Genomic DNA, 25279 nt, shown 5'->3' with positions numbered 1-25279 from the left:
ACTAGACACAGATATAGATATAGACAGATACACTATTCATGTCTATATACAGATATTATTTAGCAGCAACAGAATAGATAAAGGTAAAATAGCATAATACATTAAGTAGATACATTAATGTCGAGAAACTAAGGACCTACACATAACAAGTATAGCTTAGAGCCTTGGTGTGAAAATCAATAGAAAAAAATAGGAATATTGTTTCACTGGATATACTTCAATGGAGTACCCAAACATAAAGAGTAAATACTTGAGGTACACAAGCAACAGACTATAAGCCTATTATGAAAATAGTATTTATGAAGTAAATTAAGTAAATTAAACAAATTAAGAAGTAATTCTGTGGAATTTCAATTATCCAGACATATATAGGTAAGCCAGCCAAGCTGAAGCAATGGGGAGCTGTGTAGGAGAGACAGGCAGCAACATGCACCAGGTAAGTCAAACCATGACCACTGACTTTGACCACTATCTCTTTTCTGACCCTGATGGAGACAGCCCAGGACTCTGAACCCAGCAACCTTGAGAATAGCAATATTTCACAGGTCAAGAGATCTAATTCTAGCTCAGCCCCTGAAGCCATCATTCAAAGGAGAAATCATTGTGGAAAAGAGGTCCACCTTCCTCATCACCACCAGCAATAGCAGCTAGCCAACAGCCACAAGTGAGGAACAAGCAAAGGAGCCATGGGAGTGATAGCATCCTCCTCCCAGATCACTGTTCCTGCTTCGAGGTCCACTCTCCTAGTGCTTTGGACAAATCTCTAATGCATAATGTTGCAGAGAAATTTTCAGTGTGCCTTGGTACAGGAAGTTTCTTCAAATGGGGAATTCATTATCCTGTCACTATTCTCCCTTAATAATAATTTCATCACAAAACACGAAAAATGTGACGAGGAAAACTGTTATTCTGGACCTGATTTTCTTGGTTACTAACATGAACTTGATGGTAAGCTTGAAGTGAAATGATCAACTGTGACCAAAGGGAAGAGGAAATCCAGGAAAAGTCTGACCTGTCACCTAGATTTAGGGAAAGAAGATTTCTAAGGCATCAGAGAAAAGATAGATAGGATTTCATGGTCTAAAATTCTGCAAAGAGAATTAGCCCGTAAGTAAAAGGAAAAAGAACGATGAAATTCTGATGAGAAAAATGATTTATTCTGATTAGGGAAAAGGGGGAGTGGACATACAAAGAGGACAAAATTAGATTTAGGAAATGAAAGGAAGGTCGAGTAATAAAAGATGACTACATTTAGATGACAGTCTTGTAAACATAGTATCAAAAAAGCTGAATATCAAAATAAGCTTTGGTGGAATGATAAGGACAATAAAGATTTTTTGGCCTTTTGTTTTAGGTTGGTTTTAGTTTTTCTGAGATACCCCTTCTTCCAGAAGCTTAGTTTCATAGTGCTTGAAATACAAACAAACAGGTGTAGCAGACCAAAAATACAGGTTCTTACTGGTGGATAGACCTTAACCTTTATCTTCCAGGAGGGTCTACAGAAAATACAGAACCCCAGTGGTTGACAAATAGGCTAATGAGCAGACCTTGACAAACTTGATCTTTCAAGAGGTCTTACCAAGTCAATGAGCACACCCATAGACTGGGCTGATAAACAAATGTCAGAATATCTACATAGTTCATGGGCTGGTAGAAAGACAAGCTGCAGACTGGCAATCAGTGTCACCCACTGACCAAATGCTCATGGTCATCTCCCCATACTGATCAATACAGTCTTGACAAGGGACAGAAGGGCAACAAAAAATAGCTTGGGGGTTTTCCATGTAATTGAGTCACCTCCATCACACTGGGCTTAATCACTATAGCAAAGAAAATCAAGGGTGGAGATCTTCTAATTAGTTTCCTATGATTAAACAAGTAAACCTACAATCTGTAGTTCACAACTCTGAGGCCTACAATCACCATCCTTATGGAATCATATCAAAATAACTAATACTGATTGGAATAAAATAAGGGTCCAATAAAACAGCAGTCTGATGAATGATCTATCTGTCACATTGCATGTCCAGGCCACCCAGCAAACTTGCTAGACTCGTATGTTGTATAGACTGTGCTCATATGCAACGACAGAGGAAGTTCCTCAACAAAAGCTCCATTCATTAATGAAGTCCTAGATGGGATTTAAAAAAAGCAAGTGAGAGAGAGAGAAAAAAAGTACCTCCATGCTCTCAATACTGGCCACACTCTGACAATCTATATTCCAAAGGAATGAAAAACCTGTAAATGTGACTGATGAGTCATTGTCAGACATCTCTCAAAAACTGTGGGTAACATGAGATATGTGATCAAGGTAGAGGAGAGGTGGACGATAAAATGAAATAATAATATTTGTAAAGCACTTTACCAGCCTTAAAGTTCCATATAAATACTAGCTTAACCTTGAATGAGTTGCTCTGTTTCTTTAGCTATAAAATACAGAAGTTATCTGGACAACTTCTGATTTCCCTTTTAGGTCTGAATGTATTATCTTTATGCTCTGTGGTTGGAATGGGGAATTTCTGGTATAAAAACAATTGCTTTCCTCAATTCAGATCAACTCTTCATCACTTGGAGACTTAGATATGATCATACAACCAGTAGGTGTTAGTGCAAGATTTGAATCCAATTTATTCTAGTCTATTCTAAAGCTAGTCCAAGAACCACTATTCTCTTCTACGTCTCAGTGATATCTTAGTATATACTGATTATAATGATGGCACTAACTATATTTCTTTTTTTTCTAAATCTGTCATCTTATCAGAATAGGGAATTCCCAGTAAAGAAATTCTCTTGACTAATTAAAATCAGTAGTTATGCTGCAAACCCTATACTTAGCAGAGTTGCTTAAGGTACTAAAAGGTTAAATAATTTGCTAATTTGGTTAAATAATGGGCTTGCACAAGCAGTAAGTATCAAGGTTGAAACTTGAACCCAGATGTTGATTCTAAACCATCCTTTGGAGTAGTCTGCCAAATGCCATCCAATACCCCAAGTTGCCTCTCATAGCCTGGTATGTAGTCTTCCAAAGCCTTAGACTTCAAAAAAAAGTCCCATGTGGACTGAGAAGTTTGCCTATTCCCTGCATGTGAATATGTGGGCATCTGTGTATGTACATAAGTATGTGTATATAACATATAAATATTATCAGAAAATTATAAGTGTTCTTTAATGTACAAAATATAAATAAAAATTATCTTAAATGTACACATATGTAATATTACATATAAAATACAATGTATTATAGCAATCTTTTATAAAAAGTTTTATATTACATATATGCACATGTAAGCATAGATGTAGATAGATATATGCATACATAGATATAGTTATAGCCTATAAACACATACATATATGGTACCTACAGATACCTATTTATGTACATATATGCTTATATACAAAACTATGTCATATGTCATTATTCTAATACATTACATTGTATATATACATGCCATATATGTGCATTTAAAACATTCATATTTTTATAAGACACAGTACACATTTCTATTAAAAACACAATACAGCATATAAGAATAATGGGGGCATTCTTTAAAATGATAAGCAATTATCTATCTAAATCAGCAAGCATTATATGTGATAAGGATAAGCTAGAAACCTTCTTGATAAGATGAGGAGTAAAGCAAAGATGTCCATATTATTACATTATATTATATATCCATATTATTGCATTATATATATTACATCATATCATATTATAGTATACTGTATTATTTTATCACCACTACTATTCAGTATAGTCCTAGAAATGCCACAGAAATTGCTACAGCAATAAGAGAAGAAAAATAAATTGAAGGAATTAGAATAGGCAATAAGGAAACAAAACTATCACTCTTTGCAAATGATATGATGGTATCATTAAAGAATTCTTCAGCATCAGCTAAAAAAGTACTTGAAATAATTAACAACTTTAACAAAGTTGCAAAATATAAGATAGACCCACATAAATCATCAGCATTTTTTTATATGACCAATAAAACCCAGGAGCAAGAGATAAGACAAATTCCATTTAAATAATTGTATAAAACAGAATACTTAGGAGTCTATCTGCCAAGACAAACCTAGGAATTATATGAACATGAGGACTAAATGATTCTCACACAAATAAAGTATGATTTAAATAATTGGAAAAATAGCAATAGCTCATAGGCAGGCTGAGCCAATATAATAAAAATGACAATTTTGCTTAAAATTATTTACCTATTCAGAGCTATACCAATCAAATTACCAAAAAAAAAAGTATATATTTTGTAGAGCTAGAAAAAATAACAACAAGATTTACCTGGAAGAAAAAATGGTCAAGAATATCAAGGGAATTAATGAAAAAAATACAAAGAAAAGTGACCTAATAATACCAGATCTCAAACTATATTATAAAGTAGCAATCATCAAAAGTATCTGGTAGTAGTTAAGAAACAGAGTGGTAGGACAGTGGAATAGATTAGGTACACAAGACACAGTCAATGACCATAGTAGCCTAGTGTTTGATAAACCCAAACACTCCAGCTTTTGAGATAAGATCTCACTATTTGATAAAAACTACTAGAAAAACTAGCAGACAACAGGACACAAACTAAGTATAGACCAACCTCTCACAACATATACAAAGACAAAGTCAAAATGGGTGCATGATTTAGACATAAAGAGTGATTACATAAACAAATTAGAAGAGCAAGAATAGTCTACCTATCAGATCTATGGGGAGGGGAAGAATTCATGACCAAGTAAGAGGTAGAGAACATTTTGAAATGCAAAATAGATGATTTTGATTATATTAAATTAAAAAGGTTTTGTACAAACAAAACCAATACAACGAAGATTAGAAGGAAAGCAGAAAAGCTGGGAAGCAAAATTTATAGCAACTATCTCTGACAAAGGCCTGATTTCTCAAATATGTAAAGAACTGAGTCAAATTTATAAGAATACAAGTCATTCCCCAACTGATACATGGTTAAAATATATGAGGAGGTATTTTTCAGATGAAGAAATTAAAGCTCTCTACAGGCACATGAAAAAAGTGCTCTAAATCACTTTTGATTAGAGAGATGCAAATTAAAACAACTCTAAGATATCACCTCATACTTATCAGATTGGCTAATATGACAAAGGGAAAATAATAAAAGTTGGAGAGGATGTGGAAAAATTGGGACAATAATGCGCTGTTGCTGGAATTGTAAACTGATTCAACCATCATGGAGAGCAATTTGGATTTTTACCCAAAGGGCAACCAAACTGTGCATACCCTTTGATCCAGCAATACAACTATTATGTCTATAACCCAAAGAGATCATAAAAAGGAGGAAAGGACCTACATGTGCAAAACTATTTATAACAGTCCTTTTTATGGTGGCAAAATATTGAAAACTGAGGGGATGGCCATCAACTGGAGAATGACAGAAGAAGCTGTGGTCTATGAATGTAAAGGAATACTATCATGCTATAAGAAATGAGGAACAAGTAGATTTCAGAAAATCGTGGAAAGACTTGTACAAAATGATGCAAAGTGAAATGAGTAGAACCAGGAAAACATTGTATACCTTATCAGGAACATTGTATGATGATTAACTACGAATAATTCAGCTCTTCTTAGCAACACAATGATCCAAGACAAGTACAAAGGAAACATGAAAGAAATGCTATCTATATCCAGACATAGAGTTGATTAACTCTGAATTAAGATAGAAGCATTTATTTCATTTGCTTTATTCTTTCTTGTGTTTTTTCTTTTGATGTGTTTCTTTTTTCACAACTGTGACTAACATGGAAATAAGCTTTACATGATAGCACATATGTAAACTGTATCAAACTTCCTTACCATTTTCAGAAAAGGAGAGGGAGAGAAGAAGGGAGGGAGAAAAATTTGGAACTGAAAATCTTGTAAAAATGAGTGCTAAACATTGTCTTGACATGGGGAAATATAAAATACTATTAAAAACATTCATAATTTTATTTTAAAAATCAGGAAGCATATGGAGAAAGTTTATTCAATGTCATTTCACTCTTTTGCACTAATCCTTTCTTTCTGTATTCTATTATACTATGGCCTGAGCTATATTTTTTTCCCAAAATGTAATTTACTGGGCAAATAAGGGAAGATTTAGTTTTACAGCTGATCAAGTAGCTGATAAAACTGACAACTGGCATCCATAATTGACTTTACTATACTTTTACAGACTTGTTTTTTCTATTTGAATTAATTTCTCATAATCTTATAAACAATATCAAGAATCAAGGTAGACATTAATAGGCCTATCTAAATAATAAAATATCAAATGATCTCCAAATACATACATGTATTTTGATGATGTCTGATTACATTTGAAAAATCTTATTCCCTTCAAAATTATAATTTTACACTTTTTTTGCTTTTACAAAAAAAAATTTATTTTACTCTCTGGTTTCTCAAAGGCAACAGTGAGAACAAGTAATCAGGATGGTCATTTTCATAACCTAATCTTTCCATTTCCAGGATCAAGCATTTGAATACATCCTGGATTAATGAACCAATTTTATTAACTATATTGGCGATTTCAAGATGTTAAGGACTTTCATCAGAGTCAATATTTCCTAAAAGACCCATATTTGCTGCTAAAAGGAACAAATAAATCTGGGCAGCCAGCCCTTTGTGCAGAAACTGCTCTTCCATACCTGCATTCTCAGGTCATAAACCATCAAAACAGGAATCATCCATACCAATGTCAAAACCACTGGGATCACTGCCAACAATAATGCTGTAATGGTAACACAAGAGAGGGAAGTACCAAGGAAGTTAACGATGCTATCAGGAAGTTTAGTTTTTTCATTCCTTTTTTGTGCATGAAGCACAAGTACAGACGTATGTGCACACATACTTGCACATATAGCATACTGGGTAGCACACATGTGCATGTACACACATGTTCGCACATACATGCATGAACACATGATGTACATGCAGGTTCAATTAAATATGCACACTCTAAAGTTGCCCAGCTATTAGACTCCCAAAAGTACACTTCCTCAAAAGCTAAAAATGGTGTTCAAAGCTCCTACTATTAATGAATTGCCTTCTTACTAAGAGTCTTGAGCTCAATAACAAGAGAATGAAGAAAGGTTATAGAGATTGAGAAGTCATCTTTTCCTTTGGGCAGTGGAGTTTCTTAACCCTTTTGGTCATAAATAAGAATCTTCAGACTGCTTCCTATTTGAAGCTCAGAATAATCAAATGTTTCTAATAAAGCAAGTGACTCCAAGGTCAGCATTTCACATCACTGGTCAACTAATACTATATCACAACAAATTTATTCAAAAGAGAAGTTATAGTTTGGTGATAGTTCACAAATCCTGATAGAGCAAGTCCCTTATTCAAAATACACTTTAAGTGAAGTGCCTATAGGAAGTATCTTCTGTGAAAATCACATACTCTTGTGGATGCATCCCAAGGGGCATTGTGGTCCAGTTATGACTTCTTGTCACCATTCTGTGCTTTTCAAGTTGCCATAGTTGTAGGTGCAGTGGTTTCTAGGATAGGTTTTTGCCTAAAGCAGTTTTTGTAGTAATAAACGATTACTTTCTGTCTTAAGACCTATTTTATCACTCACCTGTTACTGATGAACAAGCACAAGACCTTTCTTGCATAGGATGGGAAAGGATAGAACAGAATAGAATCCTATTGAAATCTGAATGACTTTGGAGATTGCAAACCCATTCTCAAATATTACAGTAAGCAATGACAAACGACCCTCACCTTAAAAAAGGAATAGCTCTCTACTTAAAATGACGACTTTGGGTAAATGGAAGAACTTTATGTCATTCATTGAGTATCATGTGGTTTATCTGAATTACAATTTTATTTCTATCTTGAAACAAACTAAATAGAAGGCACTATAAAAATATGTTCTTAATTATTTGTGGAGATCAAATGTGGTATAATAGAATTCCTTACTGCCCCCTACTTCATATAAGCTGTGAAATAATTAGGAGAACTTTAAAGGAACCATTAAGCATCACTGATTATATTTTGCAAAAGGAATCAAGAGCCTGGTGAAGTCTTTGCTTATTATAATGTAGGCTTGTGTTATAGGCCCAAAAATCATTTTTAGACATTTTAATGCCATGTTTCAAGATTACTCTTTAGGTGCAACTCTCTACTTGAAGTTCTCTTAATTGAACTAAGTGTTTTGTTTATAAAATCTGAGGACAATACAAGTATTGTCATCCGGAAAACATTGTTTCAGAAATTAATTAGCAGTATCTCATAACCACGATGTACGTAAGAGAGTTCTTGACAAAAGTCAAAAGAATGTAGGAAATGCATGTTCCTCAATACCTGCAGATTATTTAGGAATGCCAGCCCCTGCTAGAGGTACAAATGTTTTTGATGGGGGACAAAGAATGCTGAGGTAAAATTCAAATTAAGCTACTTTGAGTCTGATTTCTGAATTCCATTGAAAGGAAGTCTCTATCTTGTTCTAATAGGTTCTGTCATTTAGCAATGTGATCTTGATTATTATATTAACATAATACTAAAGTTCTAGAATTGCACTATATTCAAAGAATCACCAGCAAGCTATCTCTGCATGCTATAGTTTTTGCAACGACATTCACAGATGGCTCTGTGTACAAGATGGAAATTGAGTCTTGGTGCTTTGCATTAGTAATTGGTAAAAATAACTTTCCAAGATTTTTCTTGCAAATGCTATTGTCAAAGTTATTGAAGCCACTATGGAGAGTTCAAGATTGATCACTCAAATGATCAGCAAATATTTATTAATAACTTTGTAGGTTCAAAGCACTGTACTCTATGGCAGGGATACACCAACAAAAGGAACACAGTCCCTGCCTTTTAGGTGCTTTATGTACTAATGAGGAAGACAACATGTACACTAAGAAGACTATGACCAAAATGTACAACCTAAATATAGGTATGTCCGTGAGGGTGGTGTACTAGTAGCTGAGGGGACCAGGAAAGACTTCATTAAAAGAGTTGGGATATCAGCTGAGTTTAAAGGATGCAGGAGATTTCAAGGTGTGGACAATAAGAAGGGATATGTTACAAGGATGTGGGACAGTAGCAGTGAAAGAGCAAAGATGGGGACCTTCTTGCATTCAGAGTAGCCAGTAGAACAGCAGGGCTCAGAGACAGTGGCAGAAGAGGAGTAATGAGTAACAAGACTGGAAAGGGAGAAAGAAATTGGAGTGTGAAGAGGTTTGGTGCCAAACATAGGAGCTTATATTTGATCTTAGAAGTATTCATTGGAGATTGTGGAGTCAGATGACAGGGAATAAGAAAATCACTGGGACCACTGTGATGAGGATTGATTGGAGTGGGGAGAGAATCAAATCAAAGATACTAAAAAAAAGGACTCATGCTCCCCTGATCTGCTCAAAATTATAACATTTATTTTAGCTTTTACAAAAAAATGATTTCATTTTGCTCTTCAGTATGTCAGTTTTCACAATGAGAACAAATAATTAATGTCGTCATTTTTACAGTCTAATCTTTCCATTTCCAGGATCAAGCAGTTAAACACATCCTAGATTAATGAGCCAGTTTTATTAAGTGAATTGGCAATTTCAAGATGTTAAGTTAAACTGTCCAAACCAGAGGTAATTAGGGTCTGAAATAGGGTAGTGGCGGCTGTGAGAGCTCTGTAAAGAAAGAAATGGCAACCAATTTGAATATATCAGATGAGTAAGGATGAGAATAAGTTGTCACCTGGGTGACTACAAGAATGGTGGTTCATTCAATAGTAACAGCAAAGTGTGGATGAGGGATGGGTTTCAGGAAAAAGATAATAAGTTCCATTTTGGATACATTGAGTTTTAGATGACTCTGGATCATCTTGTTTAAATTGTACAATATATAGGTAGTGATGTGGGATTATACCTCAGTAAAGACATTAAGCATGTCTATTTAGATCCAGGAATCATCTAGACAGAGATAAAAGTTGAATCCATGGGGATGTGAGAACTGTTGAGAGCAAGAGCAAGCAAGAAAGGGAGAGAAAGGGAGAAAGAGAGAGAGAGCAAATAAAAAGGGGGAAAAGGCAAGATCTCAGCCACAGAGAGACTTGGGATGTGCCCAATTAGTGAATGTAACATGGATTATGAATGAATAAAGGATCTTGCAAAGTAGCCATCAGATAAGTAGAAGGAGAACTAAGAGAAAACCTTGTCCAGAAAACTCAGAAAAGAGACAGTAACCAGGAAGAGAGGTACTCAAAAGTGTCAAATGGGGTAGACATCCCAAAGAGGATAAGGAATGAGAAGAGGCCATTCAGTCTGGCAGTTAGATCATTGGTAACCTTGGAGACAACAGTTTCAGTTGAATGATGAGGTCATAAGTCAGATTTCAGGAAGTTTAAGAATAGGTAATTGGAGAGAAAGTTGCAATACAGCTTTTCCAAGGAGCTTATCTATGAAAGAAAAGAGAATTGTAATGTTTAACTAAGTGACATTGGTAAAAGTCATGTGCTCTCATAATACTTTGTACCTGTCTTCTGGCGCTACACTTTGTGTGTGTGTGTGTGTGTGTGTGCGTGGGTGTGTGCACGCACATGTTATATTTGTGTATATATCATATCTTCCCTCTCAAATTGTGAGCTTCATTTGGACCGAGAATATGCCTCATTTATCTTTGTACTCATCTCAGCACATAAGAATTCAATGAATGCTAAATGAATCTGTGAATGAAAGACATATGAATCCTTCACAAAGACATTTCTTTTTATCATCACAAGTAGGCAAGAACTTGTTATTATTTATATCATTACAATAGCACAACAAAAGAAAGGTGTTCAACAGATTCCCAAGGACGTTTCCTGAGAGCAAGGTACTCACAAGGGGATGCCAGAATCATTCCACCTGCTTTTTACCACTAATGTCCTTGACCCAGTTATACACAGCTGGTGAGTAACCTCAACTGTGTTTGCAGTGGGTCCTGGATTTTAGCTACCAGCACGGGAAAAAAATGATGTGCTATCTAGAAAAACGAACTAGAGCTGAGCTCCTCAGCTCTATTTGCTCCACCTAGGCCTCCCTTCAGGCCGCCTTGTATGAAAACCAGGGGCATTGAGAGGAGTCAAAAATAAATCTTATCATCCCAGCACCACAGAGTCCCCTTGGAGTTTTGCTAAGTGGTGTCCCAGGGATGTCTTCAAGGGATATACTGGGGGAAGGGCAGGGGCTCAATAGAAATTTCTAAACCTGATGACTTCTGTTCGATTTTGCTGACTCCCTAACTGGTTATGGATGCATAGACATAGGAGAATACTGTTACAATGGATTTTGCAAGCATAAGGATGTTTTCCAGAAGTATAATCCAATAACAATCCAATAGATATTAATAAGAGCTGGACTGGACTGGGCTGGGGAGGAGGCAGGGATGCAAAGGCTATGACTATAATCCTCTAAAACAATGGCTCCTACTGTCAAGGAGTTACATTCTGGATGAAAATTACATGCCTATGTAGGCATATCCCCTGGACCCAGAGTTGTCCTTAATCTCAAAATATCAGAAGGCATTGAAGTACCAACCACTTATTACTCAAGATCAATGCACTCTATCGAAGAAACTTTGCACAGTGGTAAAGAAGCCCTTGTTATGATTGCCATCAGTCTATCAGTCAGTATGAATGAACATCTATTAAGTTCTGGGGATACAAATACAAAAAACAAAAAAATAATTCGTACCCCCAAGAAGCTTACAATTTAATGGTAAATACAACACAGAAATGGGAACTGAAAAGGAAGTCTCAATGAGGAAAAGAAGTATCTGCATGAAAGCATAATAAAAAAATCCAAAGAGATTACAGAAATGAAGAGATGGAGAGCTGGCTCAGGGTGCAATCCTAGCTCTGCACTTTGCCTTCTAATCAGAGGACTCCCAGGGAAAGATGATACTAAAGAAGTGTGAGATCTAGGACTGATGTGATTTTGAAGGATGATGAGGGTCATGATGGAGAAGATCAAAGGAGTGCAGCCAGATGGAAAATGAAGACAGTGAAATGAAAACTGCAGAAGTCATGAAACTCCATACCTACCTCCATTATTATGTTTTTGTAATTATGATTTACTAATCACAGGACTTTTATGATGCTCTTTTCTCAGAATAAATCTAATCCTTACATCTATCAACATTTATGTGTAAGTGGAATCTTTGGCTCAATGATTATGACTACATGTTTGTTTATAAACTGGAAGAATAATATATTTATGTTTCAATATTTCAATATTTATTTTCAATATTTATGTTTCAGTCCACGATAATATAGATCCTAGATAATACAGATGTTATGTCACCTCTATTAATATTTTTATGTAATTTGACTCCAGAAAATAATGTGAAAATATTCTCTTTTTTTACAGAGGTGATAAGATGATGGGTGTAGAATACTGCATATATTATAAGTTTCAATTGATCTGTTAGTATGTTTTGCTGAATTGCTTTTATTTCCCCTATTTAGTTTTTTACTAAGAATGGCACCCCACTGAGGAGGGGGTGGGGAAGGCTCTACTTGAAAATGAAGATGACATAAAGATATTAAAAATTTCATTTTTAACTTTTTGATGTTGATGTCCATGAACCACTGATTAAACCTGAGTAAATCATATGATTTAGGACCTTTGATTGAACTTTATCTTGAACTGTGTGTGGAAGAGCAATTTCTTGAGGAATTTCAACCAATAAATATGATTTATCTATGTATAAAGGATAGATTTTTAAGACAAAAACTTCATTGTTATTCCAGGAAATGATCATCACATGATATTACTCAAGCTGTCCATACTGAAGATAAATATTGACCATTCATGGTGTAGTAGGCCATGCCCTTAAAGTGAGATTTCTTAAAACATAAAAGTATGAAAAATATACTCGAAAATAACACCAGTGATAAGGTACTTTCAGGTTTTATACAAATCAGATATGGAGGAGACATATAGTCACAGATATAGGGATACAGCCTATATTCAGGTCAATAGAGCCCATTGGAGTATTTTTCATAGAAAAAGTAGTATACAGAATTGGTATCTTGTGGCTTCTGATTGATTCTACTATCAGGGTATAACATAAAATGATTTTAAAAGTTAGAAGTTCTCAGTTGACTATAGACAAGTAATTTGACTTCCCTTAATTTCCTCATTTGAAAATGGAGATAATTGAAACATTTACTTCATGAGACCGATGGGGGGAATGTGCTTTTCAAGTGATAAAGCTTATATAAAAATGGGTTAGTATTGTATTAAAATGATAATCAAAGAGTGTAGTACAAGTCATATACTTTGTGCCGACCTTTCTGAGTAAAGTGAGTCTTTTCCAGAGACTACAGTGCTGGACCCGTCATAGGTTCTTGCCCTGGTGAGAGTCCTTGAGGCTTAAATCAGACAAATACATGAGTTTGAATCCTGTCCCTACCACTTGTCCTCTCTGTGAATTTAGGTACATCACTTCATTTCTCTCTGGGTCTCAGTTTCCTTAATTGCAAAACGAAGGAGCTGAACTAGTTGATCTCTAAAATTTCTTCAAGCTCTATATCTATGATCCCATATAGATTAGCTATATTAAATACCTGGAAAAACTTGCTCTTAGGGATAAAAACAAAAAATTATTTATTGCAAACCTTCTAAACTCTAATGCTATGGCTTTGGGATGGGAGTGGGAAGTACTCAGCAAAGCCACAAAGTGGTCTCAATTTAGCTTGTAGAGTTGCTAAAGTACAGTCACCTGATCTTCCTTCAGAGATGGATTCACTTTTATTTTTTTCCTTTAGAATAATAATAGAAATAAGATGCAGAGATTTTTGCTTTTTGACCAGTATAGTTCTTGCATAACAAAGAAATACCACCTAAAGACAAGTATATCTCTTTTTCTATGACTGATATCCAACACAATAAATGCCATAAGTTTTAGTCCTACTTTTTCAATAAAGAAAATTTTATTATCTGTCCTGGAAATCTCACTGAAAGGTGATTTAAAAAAAAAAAACAGAAAGAAAGGATATTATCAAAGCACACAAAGTATCTAAATTCACAACCTTTAATTCTATACTCTTGTTAGTTACCATTTTTCTAGCTTCCTACCTCACTTGCTATTTATTCTATCTTAGGAATATAGACAATGTTACGGCAACAAGTTAAGTTTTCTATCTGTACATTAAACTTCCTCTGATTTCATGGATTAATATTATGGTTACAGTACGTTCCTTTTTGTTCGAGGCGTCTTAGAGATATTTAGTACCTTGAACCAAGAGCACACATCTCTTAACCTCAATATATTATCCCATAGCATATATGGACTCATACATACTGCCTACTAAATAACTACACAATGGTCAGGAGAATATATAATACCACAGGACAATTGATCATAGAAACAAAAGTCCCTAATCATCAGTAGAATGTATCAACCATAGATACGTACTTGAGGAAGGTGAGAAGTGTAGAATGTAGCCAATGGAGATGGATCACTCTCTCAGTATCATCAACAGGTAATGTCTGAGTTGTTGCAACTCCGGGTAGCATCTGTCCACTCAAGTAAAATAACATGTCATATATGGTTTTATTATATCGTGCAAAGTCACCATTTGGATTTTTTTTGTTTGTTGAAGCTGATAACACTCCTTTAGACACATCCCTAGGAAAAATAATGCATTTTAGTGTTAAGCAAAAAAAAAAAAAAACATTGCCTTAAAAACCAATCCAACCATTTTCTATATTTTAGCAAATTTAACAAATAAAATTATTGTATTTATTGTGTGTATTTATCCATGCCTAAGCCTATGTTTCAAATGATGTAAGGAACTCTTTAGGAGAGAAATACCTCTACCAATGAAGCAACTAATCTGCCATTTATCATCTTGAAAAGATGCCTGTAACACTGAGAGATTATGTTTTGTTGTGGGTCACACCATTACCATGTCAGAGGTAAGACTTGAACCCAGGTGCTCTTGACTCAGAGAGCTAATCTGTTCATTGCAATTAACTCCTTTCAAACATAACTAAAAGATAACACAGCATAAAAATCAGATTTAGCACAGTTTTGCTATGATCACCAATTACTTGCATTAAATCATTTTTCTATACATTTGAAATATCTTATTTTAAATATACACTACCACTAAATGTAATGGTCAAGGTTAGAGTTGTGAAGATCACTGTTGAGTTGAGTCAGAACTGGGCAAAGTTCCACAAGCTGATGTGTCTCACAACTTCAAAAACAAGTGCAGAGAAAATCTACCAAAAGATGAATTATGATCAAAACCAGAAGGATGACAGAACATGTGTGTTAGCTGGAGAAAAAATAAGAAATGAGCACTCAAAGATGAGGCAGTAGGAACACAGGAAGAAAGTACTGGATAGGGTATATGAAAGGCGATTGAGTTCAAGGCAGGGTTTCCACAGGGCTTCAGTGGACTTTAAGATCAGTATGAGTTGAGGGTAATATAATAGTCAGGAAAACTAATGGAATTGTGGACAGTATTAAGAGAAGCACAGAATCTAGAACTAAAGAAACAACAATCCTGCTGTACTGAGCACTATTCAGGCTACATCTGGACTACTATATTGATTTTAAGATGATACATTTTATGAAAAACATTAATAATCCCAAAATCTTCCAGAAGGGGTTGACCATGGGGCCAATGACTTCAAAATAATGACACATGGAGAATAATTAAAAGAACTTAGAATGTTTAGACTGGAGATGTCTTAAGGGTGAAAATAATGGATTTCGTTGAGTGTTTGCAGGGCTATCAAGCGGAACAGATATTAGATTTGCTCTAAGTGGTATCAGAGGACAGAACTGTGAGCTCTGGAGAAAAGTAGATTGGGTCTCAATGTGCTGAGTCTCAAGCTCTCAAACAAAGAGTCCAAGATACAGCTGACCTTTATGATTAGTGTAAATCTTTTCCAGAGACTACAGTGCTGGACCCATAATAGGTTTTTGCCCTGGTGATTGAGGCATTTTCCTTTAAACAATGTGGAACTGATCTCCACTAAGGTTCTGATGCCTACTTGTGATGTGAAGAAATAACACAGGGTTTTCAAAAGCATTAGCTCTGATAATTTTTGTCAAGTTAGACAGAATTTGAATAGAATCCTGTTGGTGGACAGAATGGTTAGTATCTGAGGTATGTTTCATAAAGATCTATCATCAACTTGACCAGAGCAAAGATGTTAAACATGCAGCCCGCATGGGGTCTGAATCAGATCAAAATATAATTGGAAAATATTGAACAAAAAGTACAATAAAATTAGATAATGTTAATATGTGGTTTTCTAAATCAATATGCACCCATGGGGATCCTTATGTATACTTCTGTGACTTCTGTTTCGATTTGAGTTTGACACCATTGACCAGAAGACAATGAATTTTTCAGCACTGCAGTTCTCAAAAACTGTTAAGTTATAGCGTTGAAGGGACTGTGTTAGGTGTAGCTCTTTAAAATACTGAAGATTTTTAGAACTGGCAATATAAACTTCAAGAAGTAAATCCCTAATGGTAGAATTTTAAAAAAGCAGGAACAGATATGGAGGGAATATATTTGAGAAGAGGATGCCATTCTCTGTTTCTCACATCACCGGGGAGGTTCATAAAGCTACTTTATTACACTAAAAAGTCCCAATCATAGACTATTGGATTTGGAAAGGAATTTATATATCAGTAGTTGCAAGAGATGGGAACTCAGAATGGTTAAGTGAGTTGGAAAAGGTCACACAGCTGGTGAGGGATTAGGATAAGGAAAATAGAAATGTTTATGTATGCTAAGCAACGCAGTTGAATTCATATTAGATATTAATGTGTATTTGCATATATAATTTTATTAAGCTGCTTAAGGATAATTTTATATTTTTATTCATTTATTCTATAGTATCTAAATAATTTTGTTTTAAATTATCGCTATGATAAATTTGTATTCATTATGTTAGTTCACCATAGTAACTGTATAATCATAATTATCCTCACCTTCTTATACTCTCCGGAACAGAAATAGGATTGAGTCCTTGAGCCCAACCAAAGAGACTAAACCATGTCTGAACTGCAGTTACAACTTTCTCAAAAAATGGATATTCCTTTTTGTCTTCATCAGGAAAAAAATATTGTCCCTGTTTCACACTCACATATTCATTGTCTTCTGTCTTTGGTTTTTCACTTCCTTGCGATGCTAAATTTTCACATATATCAATGCCTAAAAATTTACAGGTATTTGTTAAGAATATTTCATTTCCTTCAACAAACATATCATATTTATGGAACATATCAAAAGTTAGCAAAGCTTCCTCCCCCAAAAAAAGTTAAACTGTCGATTAACTGCATTACTTATATTCAAAGGCAAGAATTGATTTCATTGATTGCTACCAATACTGTTAAATTATATTATTTAGCAAAATATTATTTAACAGAATTTGGTTCATATGGCAAGGTAGAGATTTTATTGTCTCCATCTTAATATAATTTATTCTTAGCTTACTTAGTAGAAATTTTGAACCAGTTAACACTGTCAGGAAAACAACCAAGATATTTTGAAGTTTCAACCAGAAGTGATATGGAAACAAACACATGGATTTTAATTGAGAGAATAACACTTTGTTCTTGTGAAATATCTGATGAGAAAACATTTTCACCAAAGAAAGCTTCTCATTTTCCTGAAAATATAAGTTAAATATCTATAAAATTACTATCAGGAGAAAACATTAATTAAAACACCAATGCCAGAAGCAATTCTTTCAGATACACAAATACTTCCATTTTAACTAAAATAATAATGCATTGGGCTTATTAGGAATCATTTCAAATACAGTAAAATGTCAAATATTGTATTTGAAAACATCTGTCTATGCAAAACATACTGAACTTAATTTTACTTGGTTCAATTCAAAGAAAGAATTATAGTCAATGCCTAATTATCCACATTCAAGTAGAATAGCAGAAATTATAAACAATAGCAAATAACACATTTTAGATCATTCAGATTAAATATGTTTATCATTGGAAAGTCATATATACACACAGAGTCATATTCTGTACCTGGTCCTCTTTAACAGAGATAATCCATAGAAGAGATAGCCCATCTGAGAGCGATAGACAATTGACTATATTTTTTTTCGAACTACAATGGTTAGGCAAGCTTTATCACAAAAATGAGTTTACAAATTTAAAGTTACATAAATTTGGTTTTAGAGGTAAACAATATCTTTATAACATACTGAAAAGGGAGTCTTGATGGAGCAATTCAGACTCAGTAGTACTGGTACTGGTACTATTCGTGGGAGATAGTATTCTCGGGGGGCAAGGGAAATTCAGTGTTCCTTTGGTTGAAGAACAAGAATGTTTCTCCTTATCTATGAAAAAATAAATTTTGCAGTACAGAATCAGGTAGATATTCTGGAATAAGCATTAAAAGAGTTTATGCAACATCCAATAAGTCATTCATCATTTTTCTTTTACAGATTTCATATATATATATATATATATATATATATGTAAAACATATAAATTTATTCTGATGGTGATAGTATCACTGCTTTCACATAGCAACTAAAAAAACCCTCATTTCCACAAGAAGAATGATTATTTTTATTCAACCATTTTATTTTTTTAACACTATATTTAAAAAAAGCTTAGAATTATATTCTTACACCAACGCTAGTTTTGGTGTTCTGGGTAAATAAAAATAAGAAATATTTGTTGTATGAATTAAATATGATCTTTCAGTAATGTGAACTTTACTTAACACTCATATTGGGTTTCATCATATGTTTTATTACATTCTTTTTCTGTGAAGGGAAACAATTTAAAATTTATCTTTTTTAAATCTTTCTATGCTTACCAAACCTTTGGAGTTACCATTGTGTCTGTCCTTCATTCTCAAAGAGTACTGTGACATCAAGATGATGACATGACTCACTGTGCAAGGTCACCAACCTCATTTTCTTCTCCGGAGCCATCTGGGTCCAGTGGCTTGATATTCATCAGGCTGACTGGAGATGGCCCAGGATGCGCTTTCAGGCGCTTATCACATTCTCACTTTGAGTTGAGATACACTAATTCAATGAATAGGCTTTTTTAAGTAGTTATTCAAGGGATAACCCCTTTAATCAAAAAAAAAAAAAGACAAATCATGATAAAAAAAAAAGCTAATCACCAACCATAGTTTTTTACTGTCTGTGATATTTAAAAATTTCTCAATTGTCCATCAATAACTCTATCCTTTTCTTGGTTCCTCTGATCAAAGTGGAAGGTCTTATCATACACTAAATTGTTACTGAACTGACTTTCGTGAAGTTTCATAATGATCTCCTTATCACCAAATCCCATGGCCTTATTTTTCTGTTGCATTATTTCTTCACTTTCTTACTGTATTAGGCACAGATAACCACTTTCTTTTCTTGGTACTTTTTTCTCTCTTGGTTTCCATACTACTGGACTCTCATGATTTTCCTCTCTCAGTCCACTCTTCATCCATTTCTATCTGAAATCTCTCCTTTCCATCAGGGACAAACTTAGATGCCAGTTACTCCAGTAAGTCTTAATTGGTTGACTGATTCTATGGTTAATTCTATACCCGCTGGCTAAAAGGGATCTCTCCTCAAATTCTTAATAACACTTTGTATGGAAGTCTCTTTTTCATTTTAATTATATGCATACATATCATATCCCTTCTATTAGAATGCAAATTTCTTCAGGACAGAGAATTAGTCATTTTCTTTTTTGTACATCTTTTGCATAGTTGTTGTGTTTTGTTTTGTTCTTAAATAAAAGTTCTCTAATGCAGCACACTGAATGAATCATCCACAGAAGTCTTATATAAAAACCAAAATCTTAATTATAAAAATGAGAAAAGTGAGGTTAAGTAAAGTTAATGAACGTCCCATGACACACAGGTAGTAAGGTTTATTAAGTCAACTGATGTCAATTTCAATAATACTATACTACCGTTGCCTTGAACTAAAATTGAATTAAATTGAAATGTATTGAAGAAGGTAATATCAGATGAAAAGGAATACCAGTGGAGACAAACATCCTACTACATGCTTTTATCTAGGGCTGGTAGCTAGGTGACGTTATGGACAGAACATTGACCAAGAAAAAGTGAATTCAATTCTGCCTCAAACACTTGGGTGCTACTATATGATCCTGGGCAAGTCACTTTATCTTTCAGGGCTTCCACTTTTCATTTGCAAGAGAGGCATAACATTATAGCCCTTCCTTTACAAGGTTATCTATTCTTATTGCTGATTAAGTACCTGAAGAACTATTCCAAAACTATATGGATATAAATTTTCTTTAAACTGCCCTAAGGCAGACATACTTACCATGAACCAAATCAGACTTCTTTAGAGGCAGCATAGGATAGTGGATAGAGTGCTAAATTTAGAATCTGAAAGACCTGCATTCAAATCTTCTTAGCTCTCATACTCACTAGCTATATGACCATGAGTAAATTATTTCATCTATTACAGTTTCCTCAATTGCTCAGTTAGGATCATAGACTTAAGAGTGGGAAGGGACTTTAGAGATCAACTAGTCCAAACCCCTCATTTTACAGATAGGGAAACAGGGGCTTAGAAAGGTAGAGGCACCTGTAAAAGGTCATCTGGAACATGGAAGAGCCAACACAACCCAAAATACTTACCTCAACAAGTTATGGTGAACCTCTAAGGAGGTAATATCTGTCATGTACTTTGTAAACTTTAAGACCCTATATAAATATGATTGATGACTTCTAAAGGAAAGAGTTGACCTGGCTATAATCTGTTCTGCAGAAATCTTCACTATTCTAAGCGGTTTTTTGAGACATACTGCTTAGCATATTTTCAAATTTATCTTTCCATTATCTCTTTTTTATAGTTACTGCTCACACTGCACAATCAATCAATATAACTCAAATAGAGAAACGGTAAGTACTGGATTTCTCTTTTATTTTTAGCATAGCATACCTCTCCTAAATACAAAGTAAATCTTGGTAGATAAATAACTTACCTTCCTTCAACGTAATTTTTTGATCATCAGTGTGATATGCCAAATATGGATAAATAGTAAGAATACAGTTTTCTGCTACTGCAGTAATCTGCATTGCAAACCTAAATGCAAAGGAAAATTGTAATACTTTATCTGCTGGAGGTAGATTTCTAATTTTTTTCTACTTTTCTTTGTGACAGCATTTAAATATATTTTATAAGCATGAATTAGGACTAAATCTTAAAAGGAAATATGTACAATTATAGTATCACATAAAATATTAAAAAAAATTTTAATTTTTAAAATGCTTTAAAACACAATGGAAATTAGATTTAAATTTTAGTTTTAAAATAATCACATGTTTTATGTGTATCACAAATATGAATCTCACGTACTCATAGGATATGGGAAGTTTAACGTCAGAAGACACTCCAAAGTTAGCTCATCTCACTTTCTCCAGCATCTCTAAAAATGCTTTGCTTGAATATTTCCAGTGACAGTCTTTCTGCCTATCTATATTAGAGAGTTCTTAGGTTGAACACAAATCTGTTCATTTTTTGCTCATGCCAAACTTCTGCTTTTCTTTTTGACCTGTTTCTTCTTCTTTCACTGTATAATCTCAGCTTTTCCAGTAGCTCCATTTGTAGCTCTTATGCAGATGAATTTGAAGCAGCTATCTCCCTCTCACTTGAGATCATACTCCACATCTCTAGTTTTCTGCTGGACATCACGTGGATGTTCTGATCTCCACCATCTTAAACTAAAAGTCATCTTTTTTTTGCAAGCCTTAACTTCATATATAAGGGATTATTATCTCCTAAATTTTTCCCTCTACCTAACTTTTACATTTGCTGATGTTTTTTACACATCCTGCCAATCACCCAAACTTGAAGCATGGAAATCATTCCTGTCTTCCCTTTCTTTCACCCCCTCTTTGAATTAATTGCCAATTTCTGTCAAAACCTACCTCTGAATTCTCTCCCTTTCCATTTATATTGCCTTAGTTCAGGAACTCAGCATTTTGTGCTTAAACTTTCTCCTTATCTCCAACTCTCCTCACTGCAAATCCATCCTGCTCAAGTACTCTTCCTGATACACAGAAAAACTTCCCTAACCTAAAATCTTCAGTGGTTCTCCATTAGTCACCAAAATAAAATACACAATCTGACTGAAATCTAATATCCTAGCTTTATTTCATGGTATAATTCATATACTAGTAGAATATGTGCTTCATGAGGAAAGAGACTGTTTCATTTTTGCATTTGTCTTTACAGTATCTAGCACAATACCTCTGAGAGACAGTAGACAATTAATAAATGTTTACTGACTGGTTGACTGATTGATTGATGTTCTCTATGTTCCAGCTGTAAGTGTTTAAACTTAAAGCATTCCAGACTTAGGATGGGATTCTAATGCTTTCTTAAGGAAAGGCCAATAGAGACAATTAATTTGATCCAGGATACAGATTGCCAGAATATATTTAGCTCCAGACACTTATTTGCGTAAGACCCGATGGGAATCTACAAATTGTCACCATAAATTTTGGTAAGGTTCCTCCTTGCAGCAACCCAACTTTATCAAAGAGAATCATCAGATAAGAGAAGTTTCACCTCACACAATCTCTACCTGGGAGCCAACAAAACCCTTGAGTAGAAGAGCTGAGAGAACAGGAATGAAGAGATTTTTTGCCCATCCTAGGCTAAGGGTCTCTGCTCTTTCTGAAAGAACACAATAGCACACCAGCTGACAAAAGCACTGTAACACCCCAGTTTAAAAATCAAAGTAACACTCAGCTGACCCTGAGGCTGTAGCGGCCCATTGAACAATGAACCCAAGAGATGTAGGAGAGATAGACTTATTCAACACAGTTGCGGTACAATCCTCCCAACTGTGTCTGGACTGGACTATTCAGCAGATCACTCCTCTATTCAAAATGTCCCTTGTCAGGAATAAACTCAGCTAAGCCATGTTTTGGATTGAGATGCTGTGTTCTAGTTGGGGTGGGAGGAAGGAGAAGGTGTGCGTGTTGGTCCTTCATTGCTGAAGAAGATCATGCCATCAGAGAAATAATGAAATACAAGATCTAGTAGCTTCTACATTAAGGGAAAGAAGGGCTTGGGATAAGATAATCTGGAGGTCAGAGGAGCTAGGATTAAAACAAAGAATCACCAAGCTGAGTATCATACTCTAGGGGTAAAAATGGAATTTCAATGAAATAGAGGACTTTTAAGCATTCTTGATGAAGACCAGAGCTGAATAGAAAATCTGACTTTCAGATACAAGAATCAAGAGAAGCAGCAAAAGTAAACAGGAAAGAGAAATCATAAGGGACTTATTAAAGTTGAACTGCTTATATTCCTACATGGAAAGATGACATATGTAAGTCATGGGACCTTGCTTAGCAATAGGGTAGCTGGAGGAAAGATAGATAGATAGATAGATAGATAGATAGATAGATAGATAGATAGATAGATAAATGAATAAATAAATATAACTAAGGGGTGAGAGAGGAATATATTGGAAGAAGGAGAAAGGGAGAGATAGAATGAGGTAAGTTATCTCACATAAAAGAGGCAAGAAAAAGGTTTCACAATGGAGAGGAAGATGGAAAAGGTGAGAGGGAATGAGTGAACCTTACTTTCATAAGATTTGGCTTAAGGAGGGAATAACATACACACTTGGTTGGGTATCTTAGCCTACAGGAAAGTAAGCAGGAAAGGAATAAAGTTGGGAGGGGAATGATAGAAGGGAGAGTAGACTGGGGAAGGGGGTAGTCAGAAACAAATACTTTTGAAAAGGGACAGAGTCAAAGTTGAAAACAGAATTAGTGAGGGACAGGATAGGATGGAAAAAGATATAGTTAGTCTTTCACAACATGACTATCATGGAAGTGTTTTGCATAACTACACATGTATGACCTATATGGAATAGTTTGCCTTCTCAGTGAGGTGGGTGGGGAGGGAAGAAGGAAGAAAATTAGGAATTCAAAGTTTTAAAAACAAATGCTAAAAATTGTTTTTACATGAAACTGGGAAATAAAATATATAGGCAATGAGGTATAGAAATCTATCTTGCCCTACAAGAAAGGGGGAATGGCATGGGGGGAGATAAAAGGGAGGACAGAGTAGGGGAAAGGGCAATAAGAAAGTATGCCATAATGGAGTAGGGGAAGGGGAGATATGGGGAGAAAATCAAGAACTCAAAATCTTAGGTATGTGAATGTGTAAAACTAAAAATAAACTAATTAAAAAATAAAGATGAAGGAGTTAGAAAAACAGAAAAGATTACAATCTTGAAATTCTCTCTGAAGTCACATTCATTTCAATCTAATTATATATTCATTTCAATGAAAAACTCTCTTCATATAATTTTACTGCTTCCTCTATTATTTTAAACTGTTATTTTTCTATGAAAATGTTAATTATTTAGTATTCTACCTTTATATTTGATTTAAGATAAGTTATATCTAATCAAAGCATCTTGGATGATTTTGCCAAGAAATCTGTAGAAAATACCAGTTTACGTCAAATTTAAGTATCTAAGTGGCTAATCAATATGTTAGTGACTGCTATAATAGGGGCTTTAGTAATGAAATTCTAAAAATAGATTGACGTTATATTACCAACATTTTCACAACATGAAAGCTCCAGAAATTATATGATGGCTATATTTAGAAAATCTGGTTGTTTTAACCTAAGTTAAGGGAAGAAATTAAAAAATTATTTTTTGACCAATATTGTGTGTCACTAGAGTTCTTTATTTCTCAAACAGAGTTTATTTTTAAACTGATTTTGACATTTTCTGAATCAAAATTTTTAAAAATTTTAAAGGAAATTTATATGTTATAGCATTGCTTTTGATATTTGTCTCTTCATTGGTCAATTATTTTTCTATAAATTATATGATTATATGAAGTATTTGTCTAAATTGTCTCTAAATCTTGACAAAATCTGAACTGAAAGATCATCGGATTTAATGTTGGATGAAACATAAGATATCACCTGATCCCTGTCCCATCCTTTTGCATATGAGGAAACACTTATATTTTCTATAAGGAAATAAGTTTCTTACCAGAAGATACTATTTCAAATTTCATATTTATACCTTGAGAACCTAGCACAGTGTCTGACACATAATAGAGACTTAAAAGGCATTGGTTGATTGGTTAAAACCAAGGAAGGGGAGAAAGAAAAGGAAGATCAATTTTAACATGCAAGAAACTGAATCTCTTATGAAAGGCACAAAAAGTAAAGGTGGAGCAAGAACATCTATAGTCTCTATGAACTGGATAACATAATTCAGAATAGACTAGAAGGGGAAGAA

The 25279-nt window shown here is 34.4% G+C and overlaps 1 protein-coding gene across 3 annotated transcripts in view; it reads right to left on the bottom strand.

The window, feature by feature from the left end:
- Positions 1-25279, bottom strand: part of CFAP47 (cilia and flagella associated protein 47) — a 917896-nt gene that overhangs the window by 676888 nt on the left and 215729 nt on the right. For all 3 annotated transcript variants that reach the window (XM_072615192.1, XM_072615194.1, XM_072615193.1), the window contains exons 27-30: positions 20978-21078; positions 18202-18336; positions 16961-17183; positions 14417-14629 (exon numbers count right to left, since the gene is read on the bottom strand). In XM_072615192.1, coding sequence (XP_072471293.1) covers positions 14417-14629; positions 16961-17183; positions 18202-18336; positions 20978-21078 — 672 coding nt within the window. The remainder of the gene's footprint in view (positions 1-14416; positions 14630-16960; positions 17184-18201; positions 18337-20977; positions 21079-25279) is intronic.

This window comes from Notamacropus eugenii, chromosome 5, assembly GCF_028372415.1.
Source record: "Notamacropus eugenii isolate mMacEug1 chromosome 5, mMacEug1.pri_v2, whole genome shotgun sequence".
Taxonomy (NCBI): Eukaryota; Metazoa; Chordata; class Mammalia; order Diprotodontia; family Macropodidae; genus Notamacropus; species Notamacropus eugenii.
The sequence above is the reverse complement of the archived record's forward strand: the minus strand, read 5'-3'. Positions and strand labels throughout refer to the sequence as shown.